Genomic DNA, 13,108 nt, shown 5'->3' on the forward strand with positions numbered 1-13,108 from the left:
AGAAAGAAAGGGAAGACACTCTTATGGGATAATTGGCCCAATTTGGGAAAGGCAAGAACTGGAATGCTTTTCTACACAACAGGTTAGGATATAAATCATTATAACACATTCAGACCCTTCCTTCCTTTCATGCTTATTAAGATAACGCTAACTACCGAAAATGCACATGGGTTCAAATGCAATGATCACAGCAAACTTTTTAAAATGTTCAACGTTTTTCTACCTTGCGAATAGTAGGAAATTTCCCCTCATACCGATAAAACCATCCAAAAGCTATATGTATAAAGAGAACAATGCATTATAGATACTGTATTTGTATCCGCAGATTACAACATATAATCCACATAAAAAGGATGAAAATTATAGCAATGGAAATATAAATTTTTATCTTAACTTAGAAACAGCTATAAAAAATAGGCAGAAGTCTCTTCTTCATATTATGAGGGTTCTAGCCACTTCACTTTCATAATCACTTTGTACACAAGTTACTTTCATTTTTATTCACTTGCATTGTTTCGATACATGTGCTTTAATCCAAGAATTATAACTTAATGTTTCGGAAGCATATTGCATGATACTCTCTAACTAAAAGTTTTACTAGTTATATTGATACAGAGCATCTGTTTTGAGTTGCTATTAGCTGGTGTACACAGAAATCATACCTATTGAATCTCTGTTCCCAACAATGTACAAAATACTAATTTTGAAAATTAAAAGAAATATGATCTCAGAATGGGACGATAACCCAACAAACCTCTTTCTATCAATAGCAGGAAAAATGCAGCTATTAGCTTTCCACACAAAATTGCATTGAATATTCATTTGGTTTTTTTAATGGAAAAATACATTAGCTGAACTTGTAATATCATTGCTGATATGGAAAAGAATTACTATTTATCCTAACGGTATATTAAGGTTATTGGTATTTTGCCAGTTGTATATCAGCTCAATACAATAATGCTACTTTTTTCAAGTTTTAAATGGTATTTATACAATATAAAGCATGGGTGTAATTGAGTAAGATATCTCCGTGTGTTCAAATATCTTCCATCTCTTTAAAGACCACATTATACATTTTCAGTTATAGATGTTCAGCTTATAATTAAATTACAGTTTCATACTTGGCTAGTCACCTGGATATTTAAAAAGGGTAGTATTTATTCCTTGGATACCAGGTCCAAAATCAAACTTGTTAATTAAGAAGATAATATAATTAATTTTTGTTTCTTGCCCATAAATCTTTTTGAAAGCACTCAAAACCTCACTTTAAAATGGAGCTAGTTGAAGAAAATATTTCATTTTTACTAGTTATTCCTAGCTTCTGCGGGTCTTTTCTATTATGATGTACAGTAATTGTTAAAGGAAATTAAGTAGAAGGATACAGACAAAAGACACTGTCTTGGTTTTCTAATGACAGAAATCACTTAATTTGAACTATTCCTTGACCCCAGCTCTGTTTTCAATGGTAATGAGACAGAACATAACAAAGAGCCCATGCAGGGCCATTTCATGCTTTCCACTTTGGTTGAAAAATCATACAAAGTTATATTGGCTAGCACAGCAAATAAACATTAATGCTTTCCTTAATTTGAGAATTACAGGAAATCACAGAGAGTGAAGTGCAGTCCAATTTTAAGAGTGACTGTCAGCAAGAGGCACAGTGCAGGCAGTAAGAAAGTCAAGGGAAGTGAAGGTGCTACAGCAAACCTGTTGGCTTTCCTTCAGCTTCAATCCAGTTGTATCATTTGATGTAGACTGATCAAATGCAGTTTCCTCTAAATCTACTTGAGAAAGAAAGGAAGAAAGAAATAAAGAAAGAAGAAATGACAATTCTTTGGCAGGAGGATGGTTCTCATGAAAGAATTAATATCAAAAAGTCTGTGAAGAAAGTAGACAAATCTAGGAATAAGATCAGTTCTGTCTTCTTTCTGGGGTGCCACGCATTGCCACTATAAATTGATCTGAAATGCCAACCATTTATGTGCCCCAAGAATCATACAATAGCAGTTAAAATGAGTCGATGTACTTGGATCAAGAAATATGGATTTCCGTAAATTATTTCCTATTGAAAAGCAAAAGAAGAAGCACTCATTCTTCCTTAGTTTATTGTATTTTTTTGTTTTCCTCCGGAAAAGCCTTCATTTAATCAAAGTAACAGAGAATGAGACAGAAGAAAAATCAATAACTGCCCTAGAGATTCACTTCCACAGCTCAAATCTCTGGCTTCTCCCCATGCTTACAATTTGAGAAATGCACTGTGCTGGAATTAATGAAACAAATTTCTTATATATAAGAATACAACTTCTTACGTACGTCCATGTTTAGGATGAGGTGGAGAATGTACTTCTGCAATTACAGTTTTGGCAGCTTTTAGTGATTCTTTATGACCCCAGTCTTCCTCCCACTGCTTTTTGAACTTCTCTTCCTCTGCCTTTATCCTGGAAAAGAAGAAAACATTGCTCCTTTAGACAGCATAGGGTGAAATGATATGATAGAGTCACCTTAGTCTAGACTTAAACTAAATATAGTCTAGACATATATTAGTCTGTCTCTGGACATGAACCAAACAGAAGCATTCCTTGTTTTATTGTAAACTACCAGGAGACTTAGAAAGTTGGTAATTAAAAACATTAACAACTCAATCAATATATAAAGCAACTAACTGTTCTGAGCTTGATGATAGAAGAAAGTTGTGCTATAAACATACCAAGCAAGGCTGAGTTTATTCACTTTATTATTTCTCACATAGCTAACAAAAATGTCAAAAGCATATCAACATAAATTGCATAACCCCGTCAAAATTAAACACCCCCAATCCTTCTGATTTCAGAATATGCTATTTAAGTAGGTACTCAATTTTTCAGTTCAAAAGCTTTAACTGTGGCTAAGTCTATGATAGAAAATACCAACCTGACTTAGTTGCTTGGCCTTTGGCTAGTTTTGGGTCAGAACAAGGAAGTGAATCTGCAATTGTTTTTTTTTAAATAACATATATATTTATATATGTTATTTTATATGTTTATATATTTTTATATGTTTATATATTTCTATACTGTTTCCCACAGAAATGCATCCCAAAGTAATTTATCAAAAAAGGAGAATATTTGTAGTTTAGGGTTGAAATGAGGGTCCCTAGTGCTCTCTAAGCTTAGCTGCTTTCTTGCAGACATTTCATTACCCAAAGTACAGTAGTGGCCAAAATTGTGGAAACCTTTTGGGAAAAGTGTATTTTTGAGGTTTGATGGCTGATAACACCAGGTTTTTTTTGGGGGGGGGGGTTTCAAGATAATTATATTCCACTGCTGGAATGGGCTGGGAATAGCCCACACCTTAACCCAACTGAAAATCTATGGAGCAGACTAAAGAAACGTGTTAGTCAGAAGCGACCAGCAATAAAACCCAGTCAATAGAAGCAATCATTCAATCTTGGTTTTAGATTATAACCGCTGCAGAACTAAAAGGCTTGGTTCACTCCATGGGAAGATGTTGTAAAGGCATAATTCATGCTAAAGGCTACCCAACTAAGTATTAACTGACGTGATAACTTTTGTATATCTCATTCTTTCTATTGTGATAATTTTTGTATATTCAATTTTTTCTACATGTTTCACTTTCTTCTTTATACTGTAACTGCTATTCTAATAGCAAATCCTTCATAAAGTTATGGCATTAAATTCTTGATTAAATTATCTTTCCATTGATATATAATTTTATGGTACTACTCCAAAAAAAGTGGTGTTATTAGCTAGTTTTAGAAAATACACTTTCCCCAAATGCTTTCCACAATTTTGGCCAATACTGTAGGTAACATCCTCAGTGCTCATCATCATCACAAGCGACTAATGATGTTACCTAGTTTGAGTAATGAAATGCCTGTAAAAAAAAACAAGTTCAGATACACCAAGGACCTCTCAAAGTAATGGATACAAATGTATAAAATAAAATAATGGAAACAAAATTTAAACAACCTAAAAATATACCAAGTAAATTAAAGGAAAAAACAAAAACGAATAGCTATTCTAAAGCAGTGACTTCCCACGAAATGCTTTTGCAGAATTTGGTCCTGCCTAACTCTTAAAACGCTACATACTTCCCCTGCAGAAATTTCTCTCTCTTATCTGTCAATAGGTTTGAGTTTAATAATCTCAAGTGAGAAGTAGCAGAGAAATAGATTCCAGGCAATCCAGTATTTATTCATGCATAATTAATAATAATTAACTGAAGACGGCATTTGTTAAAATAAAATTGAAATTGACCTGCAGAGAAAGAATACATATAATGGGCAGTTTCATCATATTGATCCCAGTAGTCACTGAGAATACTGAGAACTATCCCTCCCTTTTCATTTCAGATCCAATCTTGGTAATTTTGCTCTACCAAAATAAATTCCCGCAGATTCTCAGAAGAGGCTCTCCGCAGTGCAGAGAATCAGACTGCAGTGAAAATCACACTCCTGCAATTTGAGATGAAGAATGATCCCATATATCCAAGAGCAGCTTAGGATCTGTAGAAGTGGCCAAAGGTAGACATTTCCTAAACACAAGGATCTTGGCACCTTACGCTGCCAAGATCCCAATGTGGATCAAACATACTCCAGAGACTAATTTTGTGAAGAGAGAAAAATGTGTGTGGTTGATTTTTCCTCCTCAAAACTAATCATTATGGTGAAACCTTTGACACAGTAATGCACAATTCTGCAGGGGGGCATTTTTGGATGGATAACAGTGTCTAGGAAAGAAAACTTCACCCTTCTCTTATCTCCTTCCTCTTAAATCATCCTTATACCTATTTATCCAATTTTAATCCATTTTAATTAATTAATTTTGAAAAGCACCACTTCACACCATTATTAATACTCCGTTGTGAAATTCAACAGATTTAATTGAGGTGGGGATCATGAGCCAAAACTGACTGGTTGGTTGAAATTGTCCCTTTCCTGCTATACTGCACCGTTTGAGAAGAGGTAGACGGTGATAATCTGGCCTTTAACCAAACAATTCTTGACCTGTCAGGAAGAATTATTATCGCTCATTCAAACAGATGGTTCTATGACTGGTGATTTGAAATGAGGCCTCATGAGGCCTATATCTGTACTTTAAGGAAAATGTTTTAGATAGAAGTGAGTAAATAAACATGAATGAACTTTTTTGTCATTCCCAAAGTTATTGTACCATTTTAAAAACAAAATAGAGGAATGTCGACAACATAATACAAGAGGAAAAAGCATGCATGAAAGAATGACTTAACTGTTCAATTTCTTTACGATATCGTTCTTCTTCCTCAGTAGCCTTCTGTGCAATCTCCATTTTCCGCCTAGAAATGTATACCCCAAATGAAACCAATGAATGATACGTAATGTATAATCACAATTTGTAGACAGCTTGTTTTATTGTTTGATGGATCATGACATTATACCCTGAGATAGATAGCTTGATGAGAAATGCAACACTTCTCTACCTACTAAGAGGCTTAAGCTTTATTCCTTCTTATTCAACAAAGGCAACTAGTAGGATTGATAAACATTTGAACTTGGGCATTATTTACCAACATCCTTTTATGATTTGAAAGTGGCTGAAGGTGATGAGTGAACTATGGAAGACTCATGTTTAATGTGGCTATTTTGAGACTACTTCCTGGCCTTTTCAACAGGTTTGAGAATAAACAGAAGACATTTCTTCTGAGGCTGTCTCAAAGTATTAAAAAAATGCTTACTTTCTTTTAATGTCCCAATCAGTTGCTATTCCAGGAGTGCAATATTTAATGTACCATTTCATTCTTAGTTGTGTTATGATCTCAGTGCTTTTCTTTGTGTTAGATTAACAGAAAAATACAGAACTAATTGCAAACATAATTTCAGTTTATTTATTCATTTTTTGCATGCATATGGTAATTGATTCCAAAAATGCTTTCCTGTCATGCTTCTTTTCAAGAATACTTAATGATCAGAATTCTACTTCTGCTATCAATATAATATATTTTCAATAATGAAATGTAACTTTGTTTTATTGAATTCCCCTTTATTTTTAGGCTATTCTAGCATCATCCAGGCTTTGTAATGGCAATATATCAGTAGAGAAAATAGAAGATTTATAATAGCTGCTGTAGCTATAGGACACGGGTGTCAAACTTGTGCTGTCATGTGGCGTTTCATGATGTTTTTACCATTCGTGGAGCCGATGCGCGACACAGCTGGCTCGTAGGCCACGAGTTTGACACTCCTGCTATAGAGTATTATAAATCCTCAGTGTGGAAAAGTCAGAAAACAGCTAAAATCATTCTTTTATTAATAATCATCTACTCTTGATTAGTACTATAGTATTGCCTTTTGACAAGAAAATGCTTCTATTCAAAATTAGACTTCGTATCTAAGAAACAGTAATGTTAAATTATCGTGCTATATGATCACTGAAAAGCTCTGAAGCTTTCAGAAAGGAATTCAAGTTAACTAAGTGTTGTTGGTTACACGAATCAAGAGTTACACATTATGGCAATTGATTAATAGATGAGACCCCTTCTGTCCCATACACTTACAGTTTTTCTTTTTCTTGCTGTTCTTTCAGGATTTTGTTGGTTTCCAGGGCAAGCCACTTCTGACGCATTAACTCTTGGCGCTGCATCTCCCTGTTATATTCTTCCCTTTGCCTCTCTTCCTCAGTCATAAACAGTTCCTTGCCCTAAACATTATTTTAAATCCCTGTTAATCAACTTAAGTCAGTCAATCATCCTAGTAATTGACTTCAGTGTTTGAGAAATAACATCTTTTGCAATATTTTCTTCAGAGAGAACCTGAAGAAAACTTGACTCTGCACAACTTAAAAGACTTATTTTGGGAATAAACAAACAAAATTTAAATTTGGGAATTTTGATAGAACAGAAATAATTTTAAATGAATAGCTGTAACAAATGTAACTGGATGTTACGGTGTAGTTCAGTGGTGGGTTACGGATCCCGTTGCAACTGGTACAGTGCAACGGAGCCCGGCGTCCACCACATGAACGTGCACAGCATACACGCATAGCGTGCACATGCGGCCTTACATCCTGCGATGCTCTGCGATGCTCCAATTGCTTGGCAGAGCGTCACATAGGCACCATACGCTTCATGTGCATGCACAGAAGTGCCAAAGAGCTCAAATACAGGTAAGGAGGATGGCGGGTGGGCCCTCTGGAACACCATACTGTACCGGTACCTGGTGCTCCTGGCAAGCACTGGTACGCCCGTTCCGGGGCGTACCACCTGTAATCCACCGCTTATGTAGTAGTCCGAATTCTGTTCTTATTTTTATGTGTGCCATTGGGGCCTAGGCCCTATGTATTTTTGGATCTCATTTGTAGACAATTGCACTTGTGAACCTTGAAATCTATGTTAAATCTATTTTAGAAACATGAATGTCTCATAAATGTGAACCTGTATTCTTTTTCATTTTAGTGCTGTGTATTGTGGTTGATTACCTTTGAGTTATATTCTCACTTCTATTTTCTGGTAACTGTATATCTTTACACTGAAGGGTGTGAACACAGCACCAGAGGTGTTATACATAGCTAGTGATACAAGCAGTCTCTGTGGGTGAGAAAGTGATCCAAAACAAATGTTGAATGTATGTCTAGAATTAGGGCAGGCATGCTGTTGTTTGGTTTGCTTTTATCTTTTTGAAAAGGATGATAAATTGTAGCGGAAGCTATTCAATTTCTACAAGCATTCTCCTTGCATTGTCCCTAGACTGAGCTTCTGTACAATTTATTATGTTTCAAAATGATAAAAGCAAATTGAACAACACTGTGCCTGTCATACTCCTGGAAATGCATAATACAATAAAATAAGCAGAGAAAATAATATTGCATTGGCAAAGATGATTGAAGATAATATGATGATGTTTATAACTTCGTCAGGCTGTGATCCTATATTGATTTAGCCTTTCTGTAAACCTCCTTACATTTTAATGAGACTTACTTTTAAATAGATAAAAGTTTGTAATGTTAAATTATTTAAACTCAGTTAAAATCATTTAGGATTTTAACTACATAAACTTGGAAATTAGGGCATATCTTCCACCCACTTTTTCTACTTTTGGGGATCCCAGGGTATGTCCTTTGTGTGTGTTTCATTTCTTACTGCTGTATACAGCAGCCTTTTGACTTTTCACAAGTCTTTTGTTGATTGCTATGACATTAATACTTACAGCTCCAGTTACAACAGTAATTGTCAGGGTTTGACTGCTTTTCAACACCTTCACAGCCTGGGGGGTGGGTGGGTGGGTGGGGAGATAGAAAAAGGAGGTGATGACAGAAAAATTAAACTGTAAAATATAAATATTATAAAAGTGTATAGTTTCTACAGGACTAATAGTGCAGTTATGATGGCTTTTTATTCTTCTCAATATAATATTTTTTAGTTATAATTCTAAAAATTAGGGGAACGTATTTGTAATTCTACTCATTTGTCATAAACACTGTTGCAAAAGATTTTCTTCCCTTCATTTTCTTAAAGCAAACATGATACAATTAATTACTTTAGAACTTCAAACAAAAAATAAACTTTTGTTATTTTAACCACCTAGAGATGGTTTTCAGTTTTGGAATGAGGATTGAGTTTTAAGCAATGTTGTGCAGAATATAAGGGGGGTAATTCCCAAGTAAATATGTTAGAATTGCAAGTGTACAGAATTTTTGACAAAGCTCACATGTCTTTAAAAAAAATATTAAAATCATTTTCCCTAGTTCATCTTTGGTTAATTTTTATCAGATAAAATTCTAAATGGTAGCTATAATGATATGGCAATCAATGGGCTTGTATCAATCAGTTGTATATTTATATTATATTTTATTCAAAAGAACATTTGATAATTTATTAAGTTTATATGCCATCTGACTCCCAGTTACCCTGGACAGTTTTCAATGGTTAAACATTTTAAAAATAAAGAACAATAAAGTAAACATAATGTCAGGCCCAGAAATGATACAATATCAGTTGAGTCCAATCCTTTATTTTCTTGCAGCTAAGGGACAGAATCTTGCTGTACTAAAGTTATAAATTTCTAATCTACGAGAGATACTAATATACGTGAGAGATTCTAAGGTGTGGCTATCCTAAACCTCTTCCCCACTCTTCCTCCATCTTGGGACTATGCAGTCTCTTAATCTGGGCCTCTCTCTGGGAAAGTTCTTCATTACCAAAACTGTCCCCCATTGTTCCTGCAGGCGCACATTCCACTACAAATTAAATAGCACAAGACAAAAGGAAAGGACATCAAGTCCAGAGGGGATCAGAAACCAAGAAAGGGCCATTTAATCATCTTCTCCAAAGACCTCTTTTAGGCACTTTGAAATCCTACTATCTGGAAGCTAGTTGAATTTTGGGGGAACTTTATGGTCCTATGTCATGTAGGGTCACTTGGGTTTTAATTACCTCCTTATGATCCATATTAGAGAAGTCTGTACCATTTACTTCAACAATCTGATCACCAACCTGAAAAGACAATCAACAAAAGTGCTGAATATTTTTTGTATACTTCTTAGTAATGGTGGTCCATTCTTTGCTCTGGAAAACTTCTGAAATAAGACAGATCCTTAAAGCTCTACTCTTCACTGTTCTTTCTCCTGTTAAAACATATATGTGCATGCACAGATCCATACAGTTTTTGCAAGAAGGTTAATATTGGAACACTCAGCTTCCCAGGAGCTACCTAATTTATCTTTGCTTGTCTTATTCAGTTTCACAATTCAATATTTAAGAGATGAACACTGCAAAAATTTCTATTCAATGAAATGTGATAATAGATCTCCTTGCTTTCAAATTGTGGTGTCGAGGAAAACTCTTGAGAGTCCCTTGGACTGCACAGAGATCAAATCAGTCAATCCTAAAGGAAATCAATCCTGACTATTCTTTGGAAGGACAGATACTGAAGCTGAAGATCAAATACTTTGGCCACCAAATGAGGATTCACTAGAAAAGACACTGATGTTGGAAGGGATTGAAGGCAACAGAAGAAGGGGACATCAGAGGATGAGGTGAGGTGGTTAGATAGTGTGATTGACACAATGAATATGAATTTGGGCAAATTTTGGGGACAGGGAGCCTGACATACTATGGTCTATATCAAGTGTCGCCAACCTTTCGTACATCAGGAACCACTAAATTCCTAATTTTAAATCCCGCAGACCACTAATATGAATTTTTTTAAAAGATAAATTGTATTTAGTGTAATATAAAAATGCAAATAATTTTTCTGTGGATCACCACAAGTTTTTCACAGACCACTGGTTAGTGACCACTGGTATATATTGTTCAGATTTAGTAACTGAATAACAACAAACAAGATAGATCTCCTCCTTTAAATGGATCTTTCTCCCTTGTGTCAAAAAGGTTTTTATTTATCTTGGCAGATCAATGAAAGATATGAAATTCACCCTTTGTTTGGAAAAATATGATTTCTTATATTTGCTTGCATTGGGGGTGAGTGAGACCTCCTCTTCCTCTTCCTCTTCTCTTGAGTTCTTTGCAACTTGTCTGCAGAGCATTAGAGACTTAAAAACTTTAAAATCATACAGCTCTGGGAAAGGTAAGTGAATTGCTTAATCTAATCCATGAAATTAGATCAATTCAATGCAACGAGATCAATGTATATAATTATCAGTATTTTCTTAAGCTGCTCATTATTTACTTTAACTTCTGGGACATATGAATGAATTCTCCTCCGCCCTTATTTAATTAACTGATAATCAGTATTTACCCTAGCAAATAGTCCTCAACATGGCTAACAATTACAGTATAAATCATACTATTAAAATATACTACATTCACCTGCAAGTTAAAAACCAATTTCCACAAACAAAACTTTTTATGATTAGAGAAAAACCATTAGAACCTCTTCCAAATTAAACATTTCCATGCGGTTAGATTTTATATTCACCTCCAACCCTACTTCAGCAGACAAAGAATTTGGTTTAACGTTGCTTATGAAAATGCCAGGTTTTTGTGTAGGGCCACTGGAAATACTGGAACAAAACATGAAAGAAATAAAATCACTAATTAATGGCAATCATATCAAGACTAGACTAAGATATTTCCTTCTCCCCATTCTTCCTATTTACCAAATCTAATCTGGTAGATTGGGGCTTTTTCTGAGAAAGGATAAGAAAGCAAATCATTCACTTTCTTCATTTTACAATACATTACAATAAAATGAAGAACTTTATTGTGATATTTGTGTGTTTAAATAAGGATTACATCACACAAATGTTTTGTTTGGATCTGTATCTATGAATAGGATGAATAAATTCAGTGAAGAGAATTGAAGCGTTCTAATCCAAATGAAAAGAAAAGAAAACTACTTTTACAATGAAGTGACTCTTTTAGCTCTTTTCAAGTCATGTATCATTGATTAATAAAAACATCCACAATGATTCACATGAGTCAAAGGCCAAAGAACTGAGCTACCAATCTAGAAGGCAGACATGATATTTTGTAGTTTATCTCTGCTTTAGGGCTTAATAATTTGTACCAGCATTTTGAACAATAAAAATGCCAAAATCAGTCCTTTTAATACTTAATGATTTAGATGTGAAAACAAAATACAGGTTTAACAGGGCTATGCAGCACTTCATATTCTGATCGAAAAAATATTTTGAAGTACTGGACCAGGCCTGTCAAACTGGTGGCCTGCAGGCCAGATACGTCACATGCAGGCCACTCCCACCCTGGCTCCACAAAGACAAAAGACATCCCGATTCATCACGATTCGGCCTGTGACGCAATTGAGTTTGACACCCGTGTACTAGACTATGAACAAAGAACCATCTGTAACTCTCTGTTTCTTTTGCCAGAGCCACTTCAAAGCATCTTTTTGGAATCAAATCTGCATGAGTATCAAGTTTAATTGAAATCAAATGAAATTAATGGCTCATTCCTACTAACTACATTTTCTTGGAGAAACAAGTGACAAGAAAACGCTGTAGCTCACCTGCATCCCATGCCCTTTGTACCAATTAGGCTAATGAAAACCTTCTTTTCTTTATGAAGTTTTCCTCCAGATGATGCAAGGCCTGCAATGCTGTTTTGGCCATCCTAAGATAAGAGAGAACAGGCTTCCTGAAACTGCAATTAGTTAAATAGAGGATTAATTGCCATTAATTAAATAACAAAGTTATCCCACTGCCTCCCTCTCCCAATTCAAATGGAATCTAGGTTTCATAAACATCTGCATGCCGAGGTGAAACACAAGCTCTCGATCAGGGATGTCAAACTCACATTGTCACGGTGGCAACATGTGATGTATCGGGACCCACCCACCTCACCTTCGCTAAAGCAGGCATAGGTGTGGCCAGCGCGTGATGCATCCGGCCCGCGGGCCGGAGTTTGATAGCCCTGCTCTAGATAATCTGTTTACTCATATTGGAAAAGTTAGGCCTGAGATTAGGAGAATGCCTAAGAAGATAGCACAGAGAAGCAGTAATAACAACTCCAGATCTGTTCACTTCTGCTGAATAACAGAAGCATGTTCTGCTTTGTATTACAAGGAGAAGTTCCTGTATCATCTTCTGACCTAGATTGAATATATTCAAATCCTAAAGCAACTCTCTTAATAGAACTGAATTAAGATTTATAAAATGGAGAAATCAACAGATTTGCTTTTTTTTAAAAAAAAACCAAAGCAATAGGGGAAAACTGTTCCAAAAACAAAAACAAAAACCAATTCTAGGGAAGTCTGAGACTACTTGGGGAGGATGGAATGCTACCTGGGATGAGGTTGAAGGTATGGAAGAAAGAAAGAAAAATGAATGGAATTTGGAATGGAGTAAATGGCATAAAGAAAAGCTGATTAAGGTCATTCAGCAGAGCATAATTTGCTTAAGCTCACATATATTACATCAATAATGTAGGGGAGACATGATAGCATTGTTCCAATATCTCAGGGGTTGCCACAAAGAAGAGGGAGTCAAACTATTCTCCAAGGCACCTGAGGGTAGAACAAGAAGCAATGGGTGGAAACTAATCAAGGAGAGAAGCAACTTAGAACTGAGGAGAAATTTCCTGACATTTAGAACAATTAATCAGTGGAACATCTTGCCTCCAGGAGTTGTGAATGCCCCAACACTGGAAGTCTTTAAGA

The 13,108-nt window shown here is 35.3% G+C and overlaps 1 protein-coding gene across 1 annotated transcript in view; it reads right to left on the reverse strand.

Moving 5' to 3' along the window:
* Positions 1 to 13,108, reverse strand: part of USH1C (USH1 protein network component harmonin) — a gene marked incomplete at its 5' end in the record, with an annotated part of 64,095 nt that overhangs the window by 33,585 nt on the left and 17,402 nt on the right. Inside the window, 8 exons of the mRNA XM_081935753.1 lie at positions 1,708 to 1,784; positions 2,314 to 2,438; positions 5,248 to 5,313; positions 6,532 to 6,674; positions 8,180 to 8,236; positions 9,406 to 9,465; positions 10,910 to 10,994; positions 11,960 to 12,049. Of these exons, the coding sequence (XP_081791879.1) occupies positions 1,708 to 1,784; positions 2,314 to 2,438; positions 5,248 to 5,313; positions 6,532 to 6,674; positions 8,180 to 8,236; positions 9,406 to 9,465; positions 10,910 to 10,994; positions 11,960 to 12,049 (703 nt within the window). The remainder of the gene's footprint in view (positions 1 to 1,707; positions 1,785 to 2,313; positions 2,439 to 5,247; positions 5,314 to 6,531; positions 6,675 to 8,179; positions 8,237 to 9,405; positions 9,466 to 10,909; positions 10,995 to 11,959; positions 12,050 to 13,108) is intronic.

This window comes from Natrix helvetica, assembly GCF_964273705.1.
Source record: "Natrix helvetica genome assembly, chromosome: 1".
In the NCBI taxonomy this organism is placed as follows: Eukaryota; Metazoa; Chordata; class Lepidosauria; order Squamata; family Natricidae; genus Natrix; species Natrix helvetica.